The following is a 24,614-nucleotide window of genomic DNA, read 5'->3' as shown; positions in this document are numbered from 1 at the left end:
GATCCAAAGCTTGGCCGCCACCAACGGGGCCTGGCACACACTGGCACTGGCACTGGCCTGCGTATCCATGACGGATGATTAATTGCGCCTAGGAACAGGCCGGATACACATACATGCTATGTATGAATCTAGACGCAGGCCGTGCAGGTGCTCCGGGGACTATCATCGGGTATTATGCGCCCCCGTTAAGCGCAAAGTAGCCATTGTGGTCATGGCCGAGGCTTTACCGTGGTCGATGGCCGATGGCCGCAACATCGACAGTGGTTTGCGTGAGCATGCGATTCAGTTCTGGGCCTTGCCGTCCCCTCCTCCACGTTTACCCGACGTTGGTCAGCGTGTTGTCCTACGAAAAAGGACTTTGGCCGTGTCGCCGTTCTCCATCCTCCTCCTCCTCCTTCTCCTTCTTCCTTCTTCGCTTTCCCCAGATCGCTATTCCCTTCCCCCGACCTCCGCTTACAATGGACCATTTTTAATATTTGCACATCCGCCGCGAAGCCCGCCGCGCTTCACTTCTCGTACCGACAAATACCCCGGCATACATAGCCATCGCAGCCCCCTCTCCCCCTCTACCCACCCACGGCCACCTTCTCACACAGTACAACATAATGCACATACCAAGTTTAGCAAGGGCGGCCAGAATCATCCTGGTAGGCGCGCCCGGTGTTGGCAAGGGCACTCAGACGGAGCGCTTGATGACCAAATTCTCTCAACTGTCGGCAATCAGTTCTGGCGACCTGCTGAGGAAGAATGTGAGGGAGCGGACTCCTCTCGGTATGCGCGCTCGTTCCCCGCGCTAGGAAAAAATAAAATAAACCAATGCTGACCTATCGCAGGCATCAAGGCCGAGTCGACCATGAAGTCCGGAAAGCTGGTGCCAGACACAATGATCCTGCGCCTGATTGTGAATGAACTGACGACGCGGGGATGGATACGGGACAATGCGCTGCGACCATATGCCCTCAACTTCAGTTCCATGGACATGGCCGACACTACAGTTGACTCGGTCATGATTCCGTCCGAGGTGCGGGCCCCGCGCTACACCTTCTCCAACCACCCCTCGGCATCTTTCATCCTCGACGGCTTCCCACGCACTGCTGCCCAGGCGATTCAACTCGACAACATTGTGCCCATCAACATGGTCGTCCATCTCAACACGCCTAGTGACATCATCATCGACCGCATCTGCAATCGCTGGGTGCACGAACCCTCGGGGCGCGTTTACAACACTACGTTTAATGCGCCAAAGGTGCCGGGCAAAGACGATGTCACGGGTGAACCGCTTACGCGACGCGCAGACGACGACCCAGAGGTGTGGAAGGCGCGTCTCCAGAGCTTCAAGGAAACCAGCGAGCCTCTGCTTGAGCACTACGACAAGCTGGGCGTGCTGTGGACCGTGAATGGAAACAGCAGCGATGAGATATCCCCCAAGCTCTTCAACGAGTTTGGCAAGCGCTTCGGTGCTGAGCAGTAATGTGTACGCACTAATGGGCTTGAGTTACGAGTGTTTGATTATGTCACGATGATACCGTTACACTTTTCTGGTTTACAGACCAAGGGTTTAGGGTGGCCTTCTGTATTAAGCATGAATGTATCTGACCATGCACGCGACAAGGGAGCGCGTTTGCTTGGATAAGTTGCGTATTCCGCATTCACTGTAGATATTCACCGACTGTGGTATGATTGCAGGCCTGTTTGCACTTAGCTGAGCAGGAACGATTGATACTTGCACACCAAATACGCTCGTTGAGCCTTTGAATACAGACCTTGTGACCACATGCTGCTGTCAAGTGTTGATGACTTTGAAGCAATGTACGAGCGGATCCGGTGCCGGTCGCTCATCTGGGAGGGCGAGGGTGCGGGCGAGAGCCCAGGCCACCCTAACACTGCCTCTCCAACCGACGTCACCGACTCAGCTCCGAGCTTACTAGGACCACAGCAGACAGGAAGCCCTCGCGATCAGTGCAACGATTTACTAGACGAGCTAGACTACGACTGCCTAAGCGACTTTGAAGAGTTCACCCAGAGTTGCCTGATACTTACCCGCGATCCAAACGCACCCCGCAGACGCGCAATGGGGGGCGACTTCAGCGAAGGGCGCCTAGAGACGTTTGTCGGCAGCCCACAGAAAGAGTTGGCAGGCACCCAGAATCAATATGTCTCCTACCTTGTGACCACAAAGGTTGGTACCTTGGCCCGTACCTGCAGTTCTGTCTTCACGTAGCCCATCTCTAACACCTAACCCCACCTATAGTCCGACTTCCAGTCCTTCCAGAAGCCCGAATTCTCCGTGCGCCGCCGCTTCACAGACTTTGTCTTCCTCTGGAAACAGCTTTCCAAAGAGTATCCACAATGCGCCGTCCCTCCACTACCCGACAAGCACAAAATGGAGTATGTGCGCGGAGACCGCTTCGGTCCGGACTTTACACAGAGAAGAGCCCACTCCCTGCACCGCTTCCTTAAGCGGATAGCGCTGCATCCTGTACTGCGAAGAGCCGTACTTGTCATCAACTTCCTCGAGAGCCCAGATTGGAACCAGCACATGAAGGGAAGATCGTCGAGGGCAGCAAGCGGGTCTGACCAAGGCAGCGGCGGCTTCGTCGATGCCATAGCAGACACATTCGTCAACACCTTCACCAAGATACACAAGCCGGACCAGCGCTTCATCGAAGTCAGCGAACGGGCCAACAAGCTCAGCGAAGACTTGAACAATGTCGAAAAGGTTACAGTCAAGGTCGCCCGGCGGCAGGGAGACTTGGAGACCGATTACGCCGACCTGGCGACGCAGTGCCAGAAGCTGACTACCATGGAGCCCGTAGTCGAGGGCAACCTGACCTCGTTCGCCGCTTCTGTCAACACCACCTCACAGGGCTTCAAGTCCATTCGCGATCACACAGACCAGAACTACTTGACTAGTTTGCGAGACATGGACGCGTATATCCAAGCCGTGAAGACGCTTCTTCGAACGAGGGAGGGCAAGCAGCTTGACTTTGAGCAGTTGAGCGAATATCTAGCCAAGTCTGCTGCGGACCGTGATTCGCTGGCTAGCGCAACTGGAGCGGGCATGGGTGCATCTGGCTTCTTGCGATCCAAGGTTGAGGATTTCCGAGGCATCGATCACGACCAAGCGCGTCGGCAACGGGTCCGCAAACTCGAAGTCGAGATTGAGCGTCTGACGGGCGAAGTGGAGCTTTCAAAGAAGGCCAGCGAGGCATTTGATGAACACACTGTCAAGGAAGTGGCTGATTTTGAACGCATCAAAGCCATCGAGTTCAAGGACACGCTCGGTGATCTGGCAGACGCACACGTGGATTTCTTCCAGGGCACGATCGAAACATGGGAGAAGTTTTTGGAGGACATGCGGAAAGAGGAGGATCAAAGGAAGGCGGCCGCAGCATCGTAAATGAAGGCTCATGTGTGTCTACTCATGTCCAGGTGGTTTTTGTCCAGCTGATCCTGCTCAATTGCAGATCAGGGCTATCGGTCTTAGTATGGTGGTTTGTGTGTGATTTGGATTGTGAGCTTAGGCGTAATGAGCGACTCTGCTAGCGAGACTTTGTTCAAGCGGAGTCAGCCGCTGTTGATATGGTATCACCATTATTTTGTGCACCAAATTCTTCACAGAAGCAGTCCTCTTTATTCGGGTACATTTATAGCATGTACCATGCCACGTCGTGCCTGTTTGTTATCACAGCTAAGTGTTATGGATGAGGAAGCGAGAATTCAATGGTCAAGTCTTTCCACCCATGGTTGACATACTGTTACTCCATTTCCTCAACTCCAAATTATGACTCACTCATAGGTGCTATAAAAACTCATTATATCCTCCGCATTTCCGCCTGAACACCAGGGCTTTACACACGACTTTGAATCCTCTTGGCAATTACACGGTTGCAAAGATGAGCGTTTCTCCTATGCACACGAACGGTATGCTGCTGGCTAGAAAGATCGAAGACATAGAGGCCCGAGATATTACTTTTAAGGATTCACTCCGAAAGCTGACTTTACCTAGCCTCCCCACAGAGCCACGCGAGATGATATACCGAATTGTCGTCGAAAAATGTATCGTATAGATAGACGACTCGGGAAACGGATTTATCCACGACCGCCACCTTACAAAATTCAACAGGAACAAGCGCGCATGTAGCCTTGTGTTTGGGGGATACGAAAACGACATAATAGTGCCCCTGGTAATGTATCGCATCGCAGATCCGACAATGCTTCCAGTATGGCTTGCCCGACAGCCCGAGTACAAGACAGTCATCCACAGACTAAGTATTCGTATCACTCATCTCCGGGTTAGCCACAACTGTTCATACGGCATTCAGGCCAATAGTAATCTCTTCTTGATGCATCTACCATTTTGGCTCAGAGCCCAAAATAGGTCTCTGAAGCCAAATTTGCCAAAACTAAAGGAGATTGACGTCCTAATCCACTGTACAACAATATCCTTTGTTGGAACCTGGATAAAAGGAAAGCTTCCTACGGCGTCATGCCACGTGATGATTACTCACTGGAAGAAGGAGCTTGCAATGTAGAACCCAGGGCTCACAGTGGTGCTTCGTTGCGTGACGCTCGAACACAGTCGGTATTCCCATTAAATGACAAGATGATTTCCGCTGAGGTAGAATGAGCAAAGAGGGTGTGCAAAGGCTAGCAGTATAGACGGTGGTGGTACATGTGTGGGTATGTGGTAGTACTACTGTGTAGCGGACATACTATGTAGTAAAGGGGCGCAAGAGCCACATGACGGACCTTTCACGTGCCAGAAGCATTGGGAACTGAGCAATGACGTGCAATTTCTGGACCCCTGGCCCTGAGATCCCTGGCCCTCCGCCTACCGAGCCGACGGACCCGTCCCTTTTACAAGTTTGACCGCCGCTGAAGCCAAACGCCCACCCCAACCCACAAGAGACAGGCGGCTCCTGAAGTGCAGATTCCCCCCACCGCAGTGCATGGTCAATCGTAAACCAGTATAAATTAATCCCGCCCTGCTAACCTAAATGTCGCTGCCACTTCCTGTCACCACGCCCACTATGCCGCCGAGCAAAGGTACAAACTGCCCCCCTGGCGCGCGCCCGGCCTTTAGCCCACCGGTTTTATTTTTCTGCTAACCACCGACACGTCTGCAGAGACAAAGAAGCATGAGTGTGTCTCTGAAGATGCCCTGCAGCACCTGCGGACGTACAAATACTCGAGCGTCGACAAGTCCTTCATCTCCCGCTACATCCTAAAGCACTACGTACGCTGCGCCATGCACCCCCGCAACCTACAAGACCCGTCTGACTTTAGCGCAGTGGAATGCCTTTGTCGAACTACTGCCGCTCTGGCTCGCCCCGAACCTCGTCACACTACTCGGCTTCTGCTTCATCCTTGGAAACATTGTGCTGCTCGAGGTGTACATTCCCGATCTCGTCGGACCAGCGCCCTCATGGGTCTACTACAGCTTCGCCTTTGGCATGTGGATGTAAGCAAACACTACGTTTGCGCGCGCTCAAGCATTGCGCTAATGCTCTTGCAGGTACTCCACCATGGACAACGTCGACGGAAAGCAAGCGCGTCGCACCGGCTCGTCGAGCCCGCTGGGTGAACTGTTTGAGTATGTGAAAATGTAGCCAAACGCGCCAGACCACGTCACTGACTGTGACACATAGCCACGGCATTGATTCTTTGAACTGCACACTGGCAAGCCTCCTGGAGACTGCGGCTGTTGGATACGGCTCGACCAAGATTGGTGCCTTTACTGCCCTTATTCCTGTTCTGCCTATGTTCTTCTCGACGTGGGAGACGTACCACACGCATACCCTGTATCTGGGATACTTTAACGGACCTACGGGTGAGTCTGGATACATGCGCTCTCCTGAACATTAGCTCACGCGATACAGAGGGCCTGATTCTCGCATGCACTTTCATCTGCCTGTCCGGATACTTCGGTCCGGAGATCTGGTCGACCCCGCTTGCCAACTACTTCCCGTCCTACAAGGCGGAGATTGGCGACATCACTATCAAGGAACTCTGGGTGCCAATCCTTCTCTTCACCTTTTTCGTTGCGCACCTCCCTGAATGCATCCTCAACGTTGCGCGTGCGCGCCGAGCCAGGAACCAGCCCGTGCTTCCACTACTCAAAGAATGGACGCCCCTGATTATCTTCGTTGTCTGCACCATGGCTTGGCTGGGATCGCCATACTCGAAACTCCTCGAGGATAACCACCTGGTTCTCTACTGCCTCACCATGTCGCTAGTCTTTGGACGAATGACGACCAAGATTATCCTGGCGCATCTCACCCACCAACCGTTCCCCTACTGGACCATTATGCTGGCGCCCATGATTGGAGGAGCGTTGATTGTCAACCACCCTTACTTTACCATTCCCGGAACTACCTTTGGTCCCGTCTCTGCTAGCTTCGAGCTCTGGTACCTCCGCGCATACTTTGTTTTCGCCTTCGTTGTTTACGGAAAATGGGCGCATCTGGTCATCACGAGCATATGTGACTACCTTGGTATCAAGTGTTTTACCATCCCCGTGAAGCCCAACGAGAAGAGCCAGAGGTCCAACGGCGTTGTCGACGGCAAGGGCCGAACCGACTAGGCCTGCTTGTGACTGCTTTGACGACACCAGCGAGTAACGATTGGAGCGACGACATGTCATGTATTTACCATGCCATCCACATGCTTTGACGTCATCACCTTGTAAAGGCCAGACGTCCATTCTTCTTACTGTTGCTCTCTTTAACGATCCATGTTTTTTGTTCGAGGTCAGACCCAACTCACGAACTTTCTGGATACACACAAGTGCACCTTCGTGACTTGTTTTTTCTTGGCTGTTAGATCGTTGTTGTAATGACGGATGGAAGATAGAGGTCAAGCGCTTGGACGTTGACGACCTGCCGAATCTTCTTCTCCATCTTTTTTAGTCGTTTTTTTTGCATAGCGGGGTATTGTAGACGAGTAACTGTTTAATATTTTGATAATGGGAGAGGAAAGTCTCGGGACTCGAGCGCATTTTTTTTTGGCTCAGTGTACACGAAATACAACGCTACTGCTGCTATTACTGCATCTTCACGACATGGTCTCCTTTGATACGTGGTTCGTAGCACAGCATCACTAGCAACGCTTTCTACAAACTAGTCTCAACCCCTAGAACCCCTACCAGGCACGTCTACCTACAGTGATTGAGCTTGACTCCAATCCCGCCACGCAGCAAACAACAAAACAACAAACGCCTGTGCCTCGGGATTAACCTCTCCCAGTGGCATTTCCTCCCTTTCTCTCAGCGAATTCACAACCGGCGCCGCAACCCCCGTCCGCACATCAACATGTTCCGCCACAGCCCTCATCTTCTCCCTCGCCCACTCGGTATACTCACACCCAAACACCGCACCCGCGCCTTTCAAACCCGCAATTCTAAACACCGTCGCAGCCATCAACGCCGTCCCCGCCACCTCCACAAACGCACTCTCATCATCTAGATAATTGCGCAGCAGACGCGAGGGATGCGTGTCCACCGCTCTCGCTGCATCCAGAATACCTTTTATCATTTCAACAAGCAAGACTTGCTCTGCTTTCGTCTGCGCGGCAAAGGGAGAGTGCAGCAGGGTAGCTAGTACACGTGCCATGCCCGCTGCCGCCCACGCGTTACTCGTGCTCCACGCACCGTCATCTTGTTTCACTTTCTCCGCGGTAGTAGGGCTAAGGTTGGCAATATGGCGCCAAGAACCCGATGGTGTACCTAGGACCTCGCAGTACAATTTGCACTGGCGCACGCTTTCACAGATTAGAGATACATTGCGGTTTGATACGCCAATGTAGGCGAGGATGGGTGGCGCCATGTAGATGAAATCGGACCATAGTGAGGGGTACGCTGAGCGGTGGGATAGCGCGCCGTTTGGGAAACGCGGTGTTTCTTTTAGAAGCTGGTCGAGTTGGCGGGATAGTGCGGTGGAATAGGTAGTCCTGGTGGAAGGGGGGAGGGATGGGGAGTGAGCGAGGAGGAGGGTGGGGAGACACAGGGATGTTGGGTCTGCTGATGAGCCTGGGATTTTTTTTAACGATTTGTTTGTTTGATAATCTGCGGTTCGTATTCGTCCATTTCTCTTTTCGTGGTCGGCTTTTTTTTTGACGGTTTTACGCGAGGGTACGGAGTATGCAAGGGGGGGAAACGCACCGTTGTCTTCGCTGAGCGTTGGGGTATCGGTCCGGATCAGCGGTCTTACATAGCGTAGGGCGTCAATGTCTTGGATCTTCAGTCTTGGCGTTGCGCCGTTTGGAAACGGGTCGGGGGAGAAGACGCTGTAGGATGGGTTGCGGTATTCAAGGAGGGCTTCAAATACTGTGCTGTGTTCCCAGCTATGTGATGCGCTTTCTTGGGCTCTGGATAGTGCTTTTTCGATCACGTCTTGTGGTATCATGGCGGGTTGGGGGGTGCTACGGGCGCAGGGGTTGATTGCATCTTGAGTCGTTCAGGCAAGAACATGGTGGAAGTATAGTGGAAGCATCAGGGATTTCCGTGCATGACGTCTTGTTGTCGTACGCTTGTGCTTTCGCTTGCTACCGCTGACGGGTGACCGGGTGAGGGGTTGCATGGGTGGCGGTTCTTTTGCGCCGAAGTTGAGCCTCATATAACCTCCATACATCTGGGGCTGCGAGTGTACGATGAGAACTGCAGTGTCTTTCACTTTGTACTGCAATGTATTTCTTCCTGTTTGCGTCTTGATGCGTCCTGGAGGCTGAAAAGGTTGTTTGCGATTTGCTACGTATCAGAGCTAGAATGGTACCAAAACGAAAGCGTGGAGGAAGGTGGCTTCGGAAGGGTTGTCGGAAGAAATAACCCATGGCATGTCGAAGTGGCAGCTTTCTCCTTTGGCGCAAAGGTTGACCAAGTGGATTTGCAAACGGCGGTGCTCTAGGAATGTATCAATTTGTCCCTTTCTTGTTGCATAGTCGCCACTCAGCATATCGATATCAGCATAGTACGAGTGAGTGTAGTGGTAACTGCCGGTGTGTTGGTCTCAATCCCGAGAATGGCTGACGACTTCATAACATGGGCTGACGTTGGCGCAGCGAGGATACAGATTATATTTCTTGATTCCAATTAGGTACACGACACAGAATGCTGGATAACTCTCCACCACTGCAATCAGGTGCCGTGCTGATCGCTGGATTGCGGCAGTATTATGGGCCCGGGGTACCTACTTGACCCATGTCCGTGTTTGGGGAAACCCAGTGTAGTGGTCACTTCCAGGCCGCAACAATCTCGTATTGGATAGCATGAGAGACTTGCCTATCACTGAAATAGTTGTGCAGAGAAAATAGCCTTATGTCAAAGTGCAGACAGCTGGATAGGTTGACGTCTAGAGGACAGTGGGTCACGCCATGTGCCCATAGCGCTCTGGGGTTGGTGTCTCCACCAGGACCCGCAACGAACATGTTCTGAGCCAAGTGGTTGCGCCAGAGAGGCTTTTTTGGACGAGTATCTTTTACGTTTGCAAAACCTAGCGGTGTGATGAGTAAGAGACAACGGCATCTTTTCTTGTGGCATGAAATGATAAGGACGCAGACTTTGCAGGCACCAGTCTAAGCGAGCAAAGAGAAAACCCTGCAAGCTGTGATGGTTGCACAAGACGTATGACGCGTAGTCTGACAGCCGACTCAAGACGTTGTTATAGGAGTGCTGCCGAATACTGGCCGTCGCACAATGACACCGGGGGCCAATAAGGGTCGTAGAGCTAGCCCCCGCGATCCCCGGACGAGGCCATGAATCCGCACCCTTCTCCATGAACCACATGGATGGTCTCCAGTGTGCACACTGCCGGGCAGCATCTGGCAAACCATGGGTGGGGCACTAGCGGACACTAATTCTCATAGCGCCACCTAGCGCATATTCCAGAAGCTTGTCAGGGCTCTGGCTATGGCGAAGCTGAGCCTCAACCCCACGGCGCGCGCTTTTCTTCGGCTCAAAGCCATAAGCCCTCACTCTGCTCATGGGGCTGGGCTGAAAAATGTCTTCACACACCACGCCTTGAACAGTGCCCAGCGCCCAGCAAAGACAGAGCCGAGAAAATGCGAGACGCACGACCAGGGCGTTATCACGCCAGGCTTGCTCTGTGTGGCATCCTTCACAGCACGCCAAGGTCATTTCCCCCGCCTTTTCATCGGTAGTTTGCCATTACCTAACGACAATTGGTTCTCCAGAGTCGCCTAGTTATGCATGCCTCTGCGCCGCCAACGCTACAGGATCGTCCCATACCATGGATGCCCTCTTGGAACCCCAACCTGGGTAAGTAGAGTACCCTTTCCTCCCGTCTCGGCCCATTTCACCATGTTGGAAATCTCTGCCTGAACAGCTCGCTCGCGCGCCACCCCGCCTTGCGCTTGTCGTGACGCCGTATCTTGTAGTACACTATATAATAGCCTACCATCTCCCGACTTACACTGGCCAAGTTTGGTACCGGCGAGTCCGTCACTTTACTCTCCAACCACTCCAATCATGCCGAACCACTACATGGCTGATGAAAAGCCTGAGTCGGCCCCCTATGGCTACGAGGAGAATAATGTTGGCTTCGAGGAGCCTATTGTCCATGGCGCTGCTACTGTTGGCGGCGAGACGGGGCGAGGAGGAGACACACACCGTGGGTTGAAGTCTAGGCATATTCAGTTTCTGTAAGTATGCGCATGTCCATCTTGAAAACAGTCTGGATGCTCATGACTATGCAGTGCCCTTGGTGGTGCCATTGGTACTGGTCTCTTCATCGGGTCTGGCTCTATTCTCGCTCTCGTCGGCCCCGCACCTTTGTTCATGGCCTACCTGAGCATGATGCTCGTTGTTTACAACGTCATGAATAACTTGGCCGAAATCGTCACCTTTTTACCAATGCGCGGAATCACGATCCCATACTTCGTCAAACGATTCGTCGACCCCAGCTTAGCTTTTGCCGCGGGATGGAATTACTGGTATGCGTACGCTATTCTTGTTGCCGCAGAGGCCACGGCTGGAGCCATTCTGCTCGACTACTGGCAAACTCCCGTTCACAATGCTGTGTGGATCACTATTTTCCTGATTGTGGTCCTCTTCCTTAACATCATTGCCGTCGAGCTTTTTGGAGAAGCCGAGTTCTGGTTTGCCTCTATCAAGTTTATAACCATCATCGGCCTCGTTATCCTGGGTTTCGTCATTATGCTTGGTGGAAGTCCAAATGATCAAGGCCGTCTGGGTTTTAGATACTGGAACAATCCCGGAGCTTTCAAGCCATACATCGTAGATGGACATGCTGGAAATTTCCTTGCATACTGGACTGCCTTTGTCCGGGCTGGCTTCGCCTTCATCACCTCGCCTGAACTGATCGCCCTTGCTGCTGGAGAGACCATTGCTCCTCGCCGCAACATCCCCAAGGCCGCGGGTCGCTTTGTTTACCGTTTGGCCATCTTCTACGGTCTTGGATCTTTCATCATCGGTGTCATTGTCCCCTCAGACGACGACCGTCTCCTCAGCGGTAGCTCCAACGCCTCAGCGTCTCCCTTCGTCATCGGCATCCAAAGAGCCGGCATCGCAGGCTTGAACCACGTTGTCAACGCCGCCGTCCTGACATCCGCCTGGTCCGCCGGCAACGCCTTCCTCTTCTCCGGCTCGCGCGTCCTCTATGGCATGGCCCTCAACGGCGAAGCCCCCAAGATCTTCGGCCGAACCAGCAAAAAAGGCGTCCCATACGTCGCCGTCCTCGCTACCTGGGTAATCGGTCTCCTTGCCTACCTCAACGTCTCCAACACCGGCGCCCAAGTCTTCCTCTGGTTCTCCAACATCTCCACCATTTCCGGCTTCATCGCCTGGATCGTCGTCATGATCACCTACATCCGCTTCCGCAAAGCTATGATCTTCAACGGCGTTCTTCATACCCTGCCTTACCGCACACTGTTCCAGCCATACCTCACTTACTTTACCCTCTTCGTCATCTCGCTGCTCACCCTCACCAACGGCTTTCAGGTCTTTGTGCCGGCGAATTGGGACGTTTCCGACTTCCTCGCCGCATATATTACCCTGCCCATTTTCCTCATCCTCTATTTTGGCCACAAGATTGCGACTAGGACTCGGTTTGCAATACCCGTCCAAAGTATCGATGTCACGACTGGAGTCCGGGAAATGAATGAGCTGTGCAAGGATGATATTTCGGGGGCGCCCGTACCGAAGAATATCTGGCAGAAGATTTGGTTCTGGCTTGCTTAGAGTGGCAGGTTCATGCCAATATTGTTTTTGCTATTTAACGCGTATATGATGATGATGATGATGATGATGATGATATTTTACGTAGTATAGATGAATTACTCAGTAAATAGGCTATGTTCAATTTGAGCCGCTCGGCCCTATCTCGATGTGCTTTTCTTGTAAAAACGATGTTCATGAATCATGATTAACTCCCATGCCAAGTTTTAAATCTTGCCCTGAGTAGTACAATGCACATCTCATCTATCGGAGAAAAACCACGCCTATACCTCCCCATCTATGTCACAAAAGCTCACTAATAATTCCAGCCACCCTTACACCCTCTCATTACCCCTCACCCCACCACCACTACCCTCTCTCGCCACCTCCACCTCCACCACCGGCCCACGATACACTTTCCTCGCCCAAACCACATAATACACAACGCTCATTCCCGCAATCACACTGGTAACCAGCACCGCCCAATTCATATTCTGCACCGTAACCTGGGCGAAGCTAGGCCAAAAACTAAAGAAGAGCACAAAACACAGATAGGCGCATGCAAACGCATTGTTTACGATGCCGAGAGCGGCGGGGAGACGCCAGGGGCCCCATACTGCATGTACTTTTGAGTTTTGATTGAGCGGCGATGATGGCAGTGCGATGGTAGGATCCATATAGGAGACGACACCGCCTGTGCAACGGCGGTAGAGTAGCAAGGTACAAGTAAGGAGGTACGAGGAGAAGAGGCCGGCGATGGCGACGGAGATGATGCCGTTGAAGGCGGTGGTGGAGCCGATGTTGATGAGGGCGAGGAGGCAAGCAGTTATGTTTGTGAAGAGGACGGCGGAGACGGGGATTTGGGTTCTGGAGCTGACCTGTAATGTGTAAGCTTGTCGGCAATCTGGGAACAGAGAAAATGAGGGGTGTCTACCTTGCTTAGTGTTTTCCAGCCTGGTAACCCTTTGTCTCGGGCGAAGGCCCAGCAGATGCGGGACGTGGAGGCTGAGAGACCGACGCCTGCGCCGATGGTTAGAACCATGACTAGTGAAGCCATTACGGCAGCGCCAGATCGCGATTGTACTGCGCGGTGGAAGATGGCCATGAACGGGAACGCGGGGTTTTCAGCGAGGACGGAAGAAAGATCGCCCATGCGGAAGAGGACAGCGAGGAGCATGCCGAAACCGAGGGTGCCGTTCATAGCGATACCAATCATAATTGAGCGGGGGACGACGACCTGCGCATTCTGAATTTCTTCGGAGAGCTGCGAAAGAGTTAGCAGATGAGTTGCTGGTGCTGTTTATTTCTCTGAAATTGGGACCTGAGGTTCGGGAGACTTACATGGATAGGACCGTCACCACCTGATATCCATGTTAGTTAGAACGTGTTCTTTTAGGAGAGACCGGGTGATCAGAGATGAATCAACCAAGGAAAACTCACCGACGAAAGCAAACACACTCCCCATGATGCCCACACAAAAGCTCAACCCCTGACTCTTCCAGCCTCCCATATTCAAAAATGTTGTAAAAATTTCCTTGGCATCTCCCTGCGGTCCCATTACCAGAAGAGGGATCAAAATGGCGAAGAAACCAAGGATATGTAAGAACAGCAGCGTGCCTTCGAACTTGGGCAACAGCCAGCCGGCTCCGACATTGATGAAGATGCAGAAGGCTATCACAGCCCAATAAAAGAGGGTAACGTGCCAGTTTTGAGGGACATATGACGTAGGTCGACATAGCATAATAAGACCTTGGATCAGTCCACCGGTCAAGAAAGCGCCTGAGCCGAGAGATGCTAGCCAGCCGCAAAGAGTGAGCCACCCTACGTTATCATGTATTAATAAACAGATATCGATTTGTAAAGGTGAACGTAGAACATACCGGAAACATAGCTAAGTAGTACCTGGGAATTTTGAGGGGCGAGCATAGATACCCAGTGGTATTGGCCACCAGAAGTAGGGGCCCTATTCAGTATTAATAAATCCTTATGCTAATTCCAAGTGTGGGGGGAGAATAGACTTACATTGATACCAACTCACTAAGTACTATGAAAACAGACACAGTGCCAGCCCATACGACGATGTAGCCATAGATGACTCCAGCAGAACCTCCGCTATGTTTGCTAAGTATTTGTATCGTTACTAAGAAGGCTACGACTCACTTTTGGAAACCAACGAGGAACAAGCTAGGATAAGAGTCAGCAACGTGGCTCACAGAAGCGCAAAGTAGAGTAAACACACACTAATGACGCTTCCCATGTGATCAGAACTGTACAGCTAAACCCCAGGATGGACAAGAAGCCAAAACGGCGCTGTATAATGTCAATTAGCTGAGTGTTTGGCCTTTTCTCTAGAGAAACATGGTGTTCTATACATACCTTCAATACGGCCTTTTTACCTAGTCTCGCCAAAGCAAGATCATCTTGCTTATCTGTGGATTCAGTTGACACAACGTCCAGCTCGACGTCACCGTTCTTAGGTGACATGGCGATTGTAGCGCACAGAAAAGAATTAAACCCTAACAAAAGAAGGCAGCGTAAGATAGCGACACAAAGGATGGTGAAAAGACAAGATGGTAGAAATGTTCCCGGGTAAAAACGAGGGATAAAAATAATAAAGCGCATACATGAAGATCAGCTCGTGCATACAACCACCTAACCGAGCTGTTGAGTTCAGATACTTGCATGATCCCTAGTCTTTGTAACCCCCCTTAAGCCCACCAATCGCATCACGCTACTAAATTTCCTGTTCTGGGCCACCTGCTAAGAACAAGCTAGGGGGAGCGCGCGTGTCTGCAGTTTTGCCGTCATGCAATGCAAGACAGCGGTCGCACATCCCACAAGGGTGCGGCTCGTGGTGCATGGGATCCGTGGTCTTGTCTTGCATTGGTAGCGAACGAAATTGGTACTAGGGCTTCTCGCCTGACCTGTATATCGACTAGTAGATTCTCGCTTGATCAATGGCCTGAGGCAGGGACGGCGCTTGACTCAATTAGCAAAAACATTATTTGGGGACTTGTGCCAACGGTGTTAGTTGGTGTTGCAGATGCGCTGGTGGGGTGATGGCACACTTGGCTTTATATTCGAACCAATCTCACAGCCGCTCGCATCCGCCGTTAGGTTCTCGAGTCCATAGTGGGATGGAGTGGCACTACAGCACACTGTGTAATACCAAAAACTGCTAGACGAGTGAGTGCAACGTTTGTGAAAGCGTGTACAGGTGTGTCCTACCAAGACCCGAATGTGACCGTGTGTCGGTTGTCAACGATCGAAACACGTAGGAATCATTGATGCCAGCGTGCCGGCAGAACGCCACCAAGCGGCACTTAAAATAATTTTTGGGCGTCCAATTGACCTCGGATGCGACAATTTGACTCCTGGTCTTGAACATTCGCAAGGAGGGTCATTCAGTAGATACTTATTGACAATCAATTTAAAGCCATCATTTCCAGTAGTCCATGGAAGCAATGGCAAGGGCAGTAAAATGCGAAGCAAGTACGCGATGGTGGTGGAACATGCGCAACGGACGTGAACCCTGTACTGTGCCAGCAAAGAATGACGCTTTCTATTCACAGTAATGTCAATCTTCCACAAGGCCCGATGGATGAAATTAGACAGTTTTCTCGTATGTGTTTAAAAATGTGTTTGTGAAAGTGCTTGACAAGAATCCCGACCAGTAGATGTTCTAGTTAGATGATTCGACCTACACATTTTCAAATAGGTCTGTCATTGTGAATCGTTTAGTGAACAAATAATCTGGCAGATATCCTTACGTCATCCGAATTCGATCTTTGACAAAGAATGCCGAATGACGAAGTTGTGGTGGATTCCTGGTCACGAACGGACGGCTGTAACACCTAGATCGGACCTGACAACTTAGAGTGGAGCCCCAAACCCATCAGTTATATCCTGAGAACTGCAGACAACTGGTAGGCCCATTGCACGGCCATTGTCTTCTCCCACACGTGATGATGCTTCCAACAATCGGAGGTAGCTCTGCAAGTGTGCGACGTGTGAGAAGTGACTCGCTTCAACCTGAAGGGCGGGCTCGCTGCTTCGCGTTGGGTACTCGTGTTGGGACATTGGACGGCATGTAGTGAGGAACAAGGGGTAGAATTTGAGATCGAACGCCGATTGGCGGGTAACTGCGGCCATGAGTGGCTGACTATGCTGAGGTATCTGACCATATTACGATATATTATTCTATCCTTACTAGATAGAGTTCAGGGCGCAGTGGGAGTGTCAAGGCAAATTCGACTTTGCAAGGATAACGAGAGTACCTGTATAGGTAGAATCTGGGTTTTTTGATGACTGTGGGCGTCTGGTGAACTAAAACGGGCACGTAAGTATTAGCAAATCGGTGCCTAGGATGAAACTAGTATTTCCCCCAAAATGCTGCTGCAATCGACACTCTAGCTTTCCTACCCAATCAAGCATGTGCAAAAAGACACGACGGAGCAGAAGACCGAGTTGGTGAGTGAGGATGGAGCAACACGTGAGAAATAAGTGCGGGCCTAGAGTTTTGCAGGAGTCTAGCCTTCACTGAAAAAGGTCGCAGAGATCGACACATGCAGGAAACTGCCCGATGGAGTAATGGACTTGAAACCGCCCTTTGCAGGCGTGTGGCATGACGGGGCGGCCAAGGCGTAGGAGTATGGAACAGGCAGCTCGTTGAAGGTTAGACGTGGGTTGGAGACAGGACAAGGCTCTCGGATGCGGCGCTGGTGGTCCGACACTAACACCGATGGCGGTAGACCTTGCAAGCAGCACTGAACACATCACGTCATACCGTATTGAGGAAGGCGCGACGCGAGTTCCTCCTTGCCCTCCTTCCCCGCAAACCTCCTCTTGCATCATCCGACACCACCGCGCAAAATGTTCAGCCTACCGAGAATATCGCTACCCTCTTTCCTTCGCGGCGGAGAGGGTTCGTATCTCACTGTCAACCTACCCTCGGTGGAAATCCATGATATCGAAACAGCCGCCGAGAAGCGACCGCGGACCCTCAAACATCTTCTCAAGGCAAATCATGCCAACTACGGAATCTTATATCACAATCTCATATTCCATAACCATGCACCGCACGTATGCTGCTCACCCAACAAAGCCTGTGGCTGCTAAGCATCTCGCGTAGATCCTAGGATCAGCTTACCTTCTTGGAGGCACTGCCGAGCATCTAAACGACATCTACGAAAAGGAAGCCGAAGAATTGGAGCCCTGGCAGGATGCGCCGGGCGAAATCACCAAAGATGATTGGCGCGACTTCTTGGGAAAACCAGAGTACGTTGCCAGTTGTCACAGTGCTGTTCTGAAATGAGGGTCGACTGCTGACTCTATGACCAGGTACCAACGTGCCTTTATCGATTTCTTCGAGGACCAGCTCGTGACCAAAAAGTATAGCGTCGAGCAAGTCCTCGAAGAGTTTTTGTTCGAAGGAAAGGAACCATTGATCAACGGCATGATCTCTGGACGTACGTTCAACGCCCACAACTAACAATATTTTACTAAACCATATAGTCGCACATCCCCTTATCCACCTTGGATACGCATATGAGCTAAACTCTAAAACCGTGGCGATTGAGGCTTTGGCGATGGGCTCTTGCTGCTACAGCTCCCTGCACAAATACGTTGATGACCCGAAATACACCAAGCCTAGCCCTCATAGCGCGACTGGCGCTCAGTCTGGCCTGATCGGTTTACTAGACAAGGTGCGCCAAGATAGTCGCTTCGATGGTTTGTATGATGATAGGAGTGGAGACATCACAAAGGTGTTGGAAGAGCAAGAAGAAGCACTCTTAGAATACTGGAATGCTTGGGATATCACCAGTCCAACTGAACAATTCCGTGCCGCTCAGGAAGTAGGCATGGGGCTTTTGGTGGGCACACCAGCTCTTTCTCATGGCAAGTATGACTTTTTCATTGTTCATGTGCTCACAAGCTCACATGCCGTTCGAATCTTGCTTCCTTTGGTCCCAGCAAAGTTCCATGTGAGCCTACTGCGACAATGGTGGCTATTTGCACTTGCAGTGTACATTGCTCAGACCCGGCCAGTGATTGATATGGACAAAGCAATTCCGGGTGAAGATAGTAAAAAGAGTTGGAAACATGTTGTGGATAAGGCACTGAATGGCCCCCATGCGAAAGACGCGCACTACGTGAAAGGCAAGTCATAACATCCATCAACTCATGTTGTATTTCGACTGATAAAACCAAGCATTGCGGGCTCTGAAGGTGGCAGAAGAGACATGGGGTGCCTCAGACAATGCATCAAGCCATTGGCTTAACGCGGCAGTCAAGTTTGCGGACGAATTCGAGGGTTGGGGAGGCTTTGGTACGGCTGAAGACGAGGCAAAAACGGGCTAGCCGGAGAAGCAGTAGGTTCAAAGGGAGGAAGAAAGGAGAAAAATTGTACAACAAAAATGTGGTTGTCACAGAAGAGTTTGCCCTTGTTTCGTTGTACCATCTGCTTGCATGGCGAAGATCCAAGGATATGTAAATTGGACTTGTCAACTTTTATTCGCGGTAGGCGTTCAAAGCGGATAGTAGGTCGATTTTAATAGTATCTGCATGACCAATAAACGACTCGGCCCCGACAAGCGGCATGGGGGTTAGCGTTCACGTGTCACCTGTAGAGCCTCAGAACGGCTATGAGCGCTAAAGGAATTTCTTTACCAGGTGGTTGTCATTTTCTGTCAAGTATGCTTTTGATCTTTGAAGAAACACTAACTTCACGGCTGGTGGACAGGCTGTTATTGAGACCATCAAGCAAGCTCTCGGGCAGTTTGATTGCAGCAGCAAGCTTGGAACTGAGCACGGGACGAAGGGCGATGGAACGAACGATTATCAAAACGTGATGGGGGCGTTTAGTGATGCTGTATCATTTTCAGCAGCAACCTTGAATCATGAATTTCATGAGTCCTTTCATCTTTTCAAACTCCACTGAGAGTACGGATATCGACGCCAAGGCGCCAGGCCCAATGCGGGATACCGGGACCTGTTCTTTCTGCAAGCCGCGCAGTGCTATGCGATGCACAGCATATCTAACTGTACATGCAAAAGTGCAGAGAAGATAAAACTCCATCAAAGTTTCCAGCTGGGAACTAGTTGGAGTAGAGTGCGAATGAGGCGACACGAGTCCTTAGCGCGTCAGCGTCATTGCACAACTTACGACATCTTCGTGCCAAGTCGTGCTAGACATCATTCCAACGGCAGAATACTTCCAGACTAGACAGCTCAGAGACCGTCTGAGAAGCTAAAGAGAAGGCGTGCCATGTATAATTCGTTCTTTCGACTCTATGATGCTCTTGCCTCGATTACTAGTTGGATGTCGAATTGCAAGGGGTGTCACCATGAGGTTGCAGTTTGCGCGCCTACTTTATACGAGAGGAAAAACAACTCATGTATACAACTCCACACCAAAGATGCGGAGACAGCATACATACCACAGAATCAGGGACTACACCAGTTGACCTTGACCCTCGGCATTGGGTTGGGTAGCTCAAAATGACGAAGATTATCTTTTGGTTTATACGGGGTATGACACAATTCAGCGAGAGTGACCCACAGTTGGGGTCATGGAATCGGTGGATTGTACGATCCGGGCATACGGCCTCCACCACGGATCTCTACGACGTATCGCTTAGTGTTTGTGCTGCGAGGACACGTCGCCTCGTCGGGCTTGAGCATTGAAAGATGGACGGATGCGGTGTCGAGGGTTCCACTCGTCCGTAAATTTGGTGATCGACGTGTAGGGGAGAATTCTAGTGTTGGTATTGGCAGCAGCCATGAGTAAGTTGGGTGCAGGCGGCACAGGGAAGGCGAACCCCGTTGCCCATGGCCAGAACGTCTCTGGGTCAGAAAGATGGAGAAGGAAGAGACTTCAGCGGGTCCGCGAAACTGGAGAATGCGATCCTTTTGCTGGAGTTGGGGACATCGATCTTGAAGGAGCACCCCACGACGCCATCGCTAGGAAGCCTTGGCTATGCAGGGGGCGGGATTAGGATCGGCACGCAACAAGCTTTTTGTGTAAACTGGCGGCTTTTTCTCTGAAACTCGTTCGCACGATAAGCAGCGCGTCCCTCAAATCAAAGATAAGAAAAGGCTTGGAGAATTTGCCTTTGAACCAGGCAGGGTCAAGCGGAATGGCCGATTAGACATGGAAAGGAGCTGTGCTAGCTTCTCAGGAAACGTCATCAGCTACTTGCGCGCAGTGTCTACCCTACTCTAGATCAAACTAAGGCGAAGAAATTTTGTACACAAAAAAAGAGTAACTAAAGCAATGGGCAGGACCTGCATACGGATGCTGGGTGACGTCGGTGGCGGGCGCTACGTGGGAGCGTCGCGCAGGCCCCAACGGCGCGGACGACGACGGATGTCAAAGAAGAATGCCGTGTTTGCACTTGCAAAAGGCACAGGATGACGGCGTCTTGGTGCACCGAGGCGAAGGCTATCGAGCCCTTGGCCCATGTCTGGTTGGTGCACCGTTGTCTTTGCAGACCCTTTCATTCCCAGAGCCCCGTCCCAACAGACATTCTAGACGGTACCGTGAGACCCACCGGCGACTTTGCCATGGCCACGCACACGTCCGCCGACCCTTTGCGACCCAGTTTTCCTGCCCACCACAAGGTTGGCATTGGAATGCTAAGCAAGCAGAGATCGCTATGTCCCCAAAAATAATCGCTGCCCCAGCGCTGCCTCGCTGCTCCTTTAACCCCAAGGCGAGCTCCACCCGAAGGATACATACACACGCTGCTGCCACCCGTTGTCCTACCCTGCTTCTCTTGAATTTATTCTCCTTCGCTCCCACTCTCAACTGATCTGTGCAGCACGCTGTTCAATTCACCTCAGTCACTCGCTAGAATCACTAACGAGACACGCTCCTGACGTCACACCACTCGGTTTCACTAGTTCACCCTTTCACCTAGGACCAGCCGAATAGCAACTCCAAGCCATTGATTGCCCTTGTACCCCGAAAGAAAAAAGTAAACGCTCGTTTCAGTGCCTGACGTGAGCTGCCATATTACCCTGATCTCTTTAACAAGGGCTACCGCGGTCTCCTATCGCGCGCCGATCATCATCCACGACGTCTACGGGTCCAACTGTGTTTATTCGCCATGACGACCCCAAATGTCGAGCGGCCTGAGCCGACATACAACATGGACAACAACACACAATACGGTCACCAGCGGTCTTCCGACGAAGACGGCACGGTTTTTGGGGACGACCACCACCACCCGCACCTGAATAATAACGCACGACCGTTACATAACCGATCGCAGTCTGGCGCACACCTTACTGTTGACACTGAACCAGACATGATATCCATGAGGGACGTGCAATCGCCTACACAAACCCGTGAGCAAGCGAGCAGGCTCAACGATGACCTCGCTGTGCTTGCAATCGAGCAAGGCCTCGACGAGAAAGAAGCCCTCATGCGGAATCAGTCCACGACCCGGTCCATGACACGGGTGCGATCTCGCCGCGACAACCTTGTCGACGACTTTGATGCGGCCACAAATCCATTGCACGAGCAGGCTGCTCGCTACAAGCCACCAGAGAACCCCACCACCAGCTTCTCCAAGTTCTTCAAAAAGGTTCACAACTCGTCATGGCTTGTCCGCTACTTTACCTACATCACGCCCATGGTGCTACTGATTCTGATCCCTCTACTCGTTGGAGCGTTTGCCTTCAAAGAGGCTACTGTGGGTGGGGTTAAGCTGGTTTGGTTCTCTATATGGCTTATGATTGTTTGGTTGACACTGTGGGCTGGCAGAGTAAGGTTAATTCTGCATCCATCGCATCACCATATGCTAACATCTATTGCAGGTCCTTGCTAAGTTACTTCCCTGGCCAATTGGCCTTGTATCAAGTCTCTTCACCAATAACAGCAAGAAATGGAGGGACATGGGCAAGCAGCTTGAACTGCCTGCCACTCTCTTCTTCTGGTGGCTGGCCATTGAAATATCTTTTCTCCCGACTATGACCAACCACCATCTCGACGGAAACAAGACAACCAAAGACTGGGAACGCGACATGAACAAAGTGCTCGTGTCTTTCTTTATCGGCTTCGTTCTCAACTTCATCGAGAAGATCATTATCCAGCTCATTGCCATCAGCTTCCATCTCCGAACCTACCAGGACAGGATTGAACTGAACAAGTTCCAAATTGGCAGTCTTACCAAGCTGTACAGATTCTCAAAGGAGAAGATTACTATGGAAGATTCGGAGTTCGAGCAGAGCGAGGAAACCCAGAAATCTGGCGCCCGTACCCCTGGTCAAGTGTTGACCGAAGCTCAGAAGAACATCAAGGTTGGCTTCAGCAAGTTTGGTGACATTGCTGGAAAGGTTGCTGGAGACTTCACTGGTCGCCAGGTGACCAGCAGCGGCCATCCCCACCAGGTTGTACTGCAGCTCATTAGTACCACAAGTGGCGCCCAGGTACTGGCACGCCGCTTGTACCGCACCTTTGCACGACCCGAAACTGAAACTGTACACTCCGAGGATCTCAACAATGCCTTTGACAGCGACGAGGAGGCTACGGCCGCATTTTCCATGTTTGATAAGGACATGAACGGTGACATTTCAATGGAAGAACTCGAGGCTGTCTGTGTAGAGATTGGCCGTGAGCGCAAGTCCATCACTGCTTCTCTCAAGGATCTCGATAGTGTTGTCTCCAAGCTGGACGATGTCTTCGTCTTCATTGTGGTCATCATCACCATTATTGTCTTCATCTCGCTCCTTTCGACTTCGGCTGCCGGTGTACTTACGTCTGCTGGTTCGGCTCTTCTCGCGTTGTCCTGGCTCTTTTCCGCTACCGCTCAGGAGTTCCTACAGTCGTGCATCTTCGTCTTCGTCAAGCACCCTTACGATGTTGGTGACCGTGTCACTGTCTACGGTAACACGGGTGATCTCGGTCGCGGTGACGACTATTTTGTCAAGGAAATCGCCCTCTTCTACACGGAGTTCAAGAAGATGCAAGGTCATATTGTTCAGGCACCCAACAGCTACCTCAACACTCTCTTTATCCTTAATCACCGTCGTTCTGGAGCTCTCGCCGAAGCTATTCCTATCATCATCAAGTTTGGTACGACCTTGGAGCAGATTGAGCGTCTCCGCAACGTCCTCCTCGAATTCGTCACATCTGAGAAGCGTGAATACCAGACCAACATCCTTACTGAACTCCGCGCTGTCCAGGAGGTCCACTGGCTCGAACTCAACGTCGTCTTCTTTTACAAGTCTAACTGGCAAAACGAATTGCTCAGGTTGCAGCGTCGCAACAAGTTCATCTGTGCACTTACCATGGCTATCCAGGAATGCGAAATCGAAGGCCCCCGCATGCGCTACCCCGGTCAAAAGGAATCGTTCCCCGTCTATCTTCAAAACCTGCAAAACCCTGCTACGCCTGGTGTTGGCATCAATGGCACACCCGATCAGCCCAACGGCCACATTCACAACGAGCCTCAGGACCAGCCTTTTGTAGCACCAGCCCCAGGAAGCGCTACTGACAACGTCCCTCCTACATCTGCCGGCACCGGTCCCACCCGCCACGGCTCCATCCTCCGTCAACCCGGTACACGAACAGCCCCCGAAACGCTCTCAGCAATGGGCCGCCGCGTCGACTTCTCCCTGGGCATGAAATCCATTGGCCTCGACGACCCCAGCGGCGACGTCCTCGAAGACCGCGAAATGGAATCCCGCACCCGCGCCACCGTCGTGCGCGTCACCTCCCCCGGCCACAGCCTCGAGCGCAATGGCCGCGGCTCCCAAGAAAGCGGCCGCAGCACCAGTCTCCAGCGCGTAGGCACAAACGCCTCGTCCACCATGCGCGAGCGTACCCATCGCAACCGCTTCTTCTCCCGCAACCGCCACGGCAACGACGAGGAAGCCGCCATGGCTGATATCCCTGAAGCAACCGACTACGATACCCCGCCTCGCACTAACACGCTCGATCCACGATCCGGTCTCGTTTCTTCAGCCGCCGTGCGTGACGCTGCGTCCCTATCGGAAACAAACTTGCGGCCCGTACATAGCATAGATGCACCTGGTGTATCGGGTGCGCTCCCACCTAGCACCGCGGATTCAGAACGCACGTTTAGTCCACCCGCGAGGTCGCACACTGACGGGTTTGAAATGAGACGGTTCCATTGAGCCCCTTGTTTATCCGCTTCTCCTTTTCCCGAAATCCCGGGGAGAGAGGAAATAGAGAGGATATCACTTTTTTTTCTGTTCTTTTTTTCTTTTCTTGTACATTCACACATTCAACAACCTTTCATTCCTTTCTCGGACGAGATTGCGAAATTTATATCATATTAGATTGTCTTATTCTACCTCTTACTGGTTTGAGCAGGGAATTCATTGAAGGGGAAACAAGAAAGAAGAAGCTGGTCGTTTGACAAAAAATGACCATTGGGGGGGGGGGGGAATTGAG

General features: G+C 51.8%; 8 protein-coding genes across 8 annotated transcripts; 6 read left to right on the top strand and 2 right to left on the bottom strand.

The window, feature by feature from the left end:
* The first annotated feature begins 203 nt into the window (after positions 1 to 203).
* Positions 204 to 1,775, top strand: COCSADRAFT_37865 (uncharacterized protein). Its single transcript, XM_007702828.1, has 2 exons — positions 204 to 771; positions 834 to 1,775. Exons 1-2 carry the CDS (start codon positions 606 to 608, stop codon positions 1,469 to 1,471), a joined length of 804 nt encoding a protein of 267 aa, XP_007701018.1. The 5' UTR covers positions 204 to 605; the 3' UTR covers positions 1,472 to 1,775.
* A 32-nt stretch (positions 1,776 to 1,807) lies between these two features.
* COCSADRAFT_182282 (uncharacterized protein) lies at positions 1,808 to 3,750 on the top strand (the record flags this gene model as incomplete). The annotated part of the gene is made up of 2 exons (XM_007703074.1): positions 1,808 to 2,179; positions 2,252 to 3,750. The coding sequence occupies 2 exons, from the start codon at positions 1,808 to 1,810 to the stop codon at positions 3,398 to 3,400; spliced, it is 1,521 nt and encodes a 506-aa protein (XP_007701264.1). The 3' UTR covers positions 3,401 to 3,750.
* Positions 3,751 to 5,033: 1,283 nt separating this feature from the next.
* Positions 5,034 to 6,586, top strand: COCSADRAFT_161521 (uncharacterized protein; the record flags this gene model as incomplete). Its single annotated transcript, XM_007703073.1, has 6 exons — positions 5,034 to 5,049; positions 5,130 to 5,239; positions 5,295 to 5,464; positions 5,519 to 5,596; positions 5,652 to 5,833; positions 5,883 to 6,586. The coding sequence occupies 6 exons, from the start codon at positions 5,034 to 5,036 to the stop codon at positions 6,584 to 6,586; spliced, it is 1,260 nt and encodes a 419-aa protein (XP_007701263.1).
* A 574-nt stretch (positions 6,587 to 7,160) lies between these two features.
* Positions 7,161 to 8,405, bottom strand: COCSADRAFT_92614 (uncharacterized protein; the record flags this gene model as incomplete). Its single annotated transcript, XM_007703072.1, has 2 exons — positions 7,161 to 8,029; positions 8,162 to 8,405. The coding sequence occupies 2 exons, from the start codon at positions 8,403 to 8,405 to the stop codon at positions 7,161 to 7,163; spliced, it is 1,113 nt and encodes a 370-aa protein (XP_007701262.1).
* Positions 8,406 to 10,483: 2,078 nt separating this feature from the next.
* COCSADRAFT_93157 (uncharacterized protein) lies at positions 10,484 to 12,214 on the top strand (the record flags this gene model as incomplete). Its single annotated transcript, XM_007703071.1, has 2 exons — positions 10,484 to 10,656; positions 10,711 to 12,214. The coding sequence occupies 2 exons, from the start codon at positions 10,484 to 10,486 to the stop codon at positions 12,212 to 12,214; spliced, it is 1,677 nt and encodes a 558-aa protein (XP_007701261.1).
* A 102-nt stretch (positions 12,215 to 12,316) lies between these two features.
* Positions 12,317 to 14,771, bottom strand: COCSADRAFT_37858 (uncharacterized protein). The gene is made up of 9 exons (XM_007702827.1): positions 14,567 to 14,771; positions 14,430 to 14,500; positions 14,351 to 14,374; positions 14,213 to 14,302; positions 14,071 to 14,153; positions 13,631 to 14,011; positions 13,532 to 13,551; positions 13,125 to 13,454; positions 12,317 to 13,068 (listed from the first exon to the last, which is right to left on the bottom strand). The coding sequence occupies exons 1-9, from the start codon at positions 14,672 to 14,674 to the stop codon at positions 12,526 to 12,528; spliced, it is 1,650 nt and encodes a 549-aa protein (XP_007701017.1). The 5' UTR covers positions 14,675 to 14,771; the 3' UTR covers positions 12,317 to 12,525.
* Positions 14,772 to 17,027: 2,256 nt separating this feature from the next.
* On the top strand, positions 17,028 to 18,834 carry COCSADRAFT_37857 (uncharacterized protein). The gene is made up of 5 exons (XM_007702826.1): positions 17,028 to 17,272; positions 17,322 to 17,467; positions 17,531 to 17,658; positions 17,705 to 18,349; positions 18,402 to 18,834. Exons 1-5 carry the CDS (start codon positions 17,063 to 17,065, stop codon positions 18,548 to 18,550), a joined length of 1,278 nt encoding a protein of 425 aa, XP_007701016.1. The 5' UTR covers positions 17,028 to 17,062; the 3' UTR covers positions 18,551 to 18,834.
* Positions 18,835 to 20,913: 2,079 nt separating this feature from the next.
* On the top strand, positions 20,914 to 24,607 carry COCSADRAFT_37856 (uncharacterized protein). The gene is made up of 2 exons (XM_007702825.1): positions 20,914 to 21,960; positions 22,013 to 24,607. Exons 1-2 carry the CDS (start codon positions 21,301 to 21,303, stop codon positions 24,332 to 24,334), a joined length of 2,982 nt encoding a protein of 993 aa, XP_007701015.1. The 5' UTR covers positions 20,914 to 21,300; the 3' UTR covers positions 24,335 to 24,607.
* Positions 24,608 to 24,614: the final 7 nt, after the last annotated feature.

Source organism: Bipolaris sorokiniana (genome assembly GCF_000338995.1).
Source record: "Bipolaris sorokiniana ND90Pr unplaced genomic scaffold COCSAscaffold_9, whole genome shotgun sequence".
Classification (NCBI taxonomy): Eukaryota; Fungi; Ascomycota; class Dothideomycetes; order Pleosporales; family Pleosporaceae; genus Bipolaris; species Bipolaris sorokiniana.
Note: the sequence above shows the minus strand (reverse complement) of the source record. Positions and strands in the feature narration are given on the sequence as shown.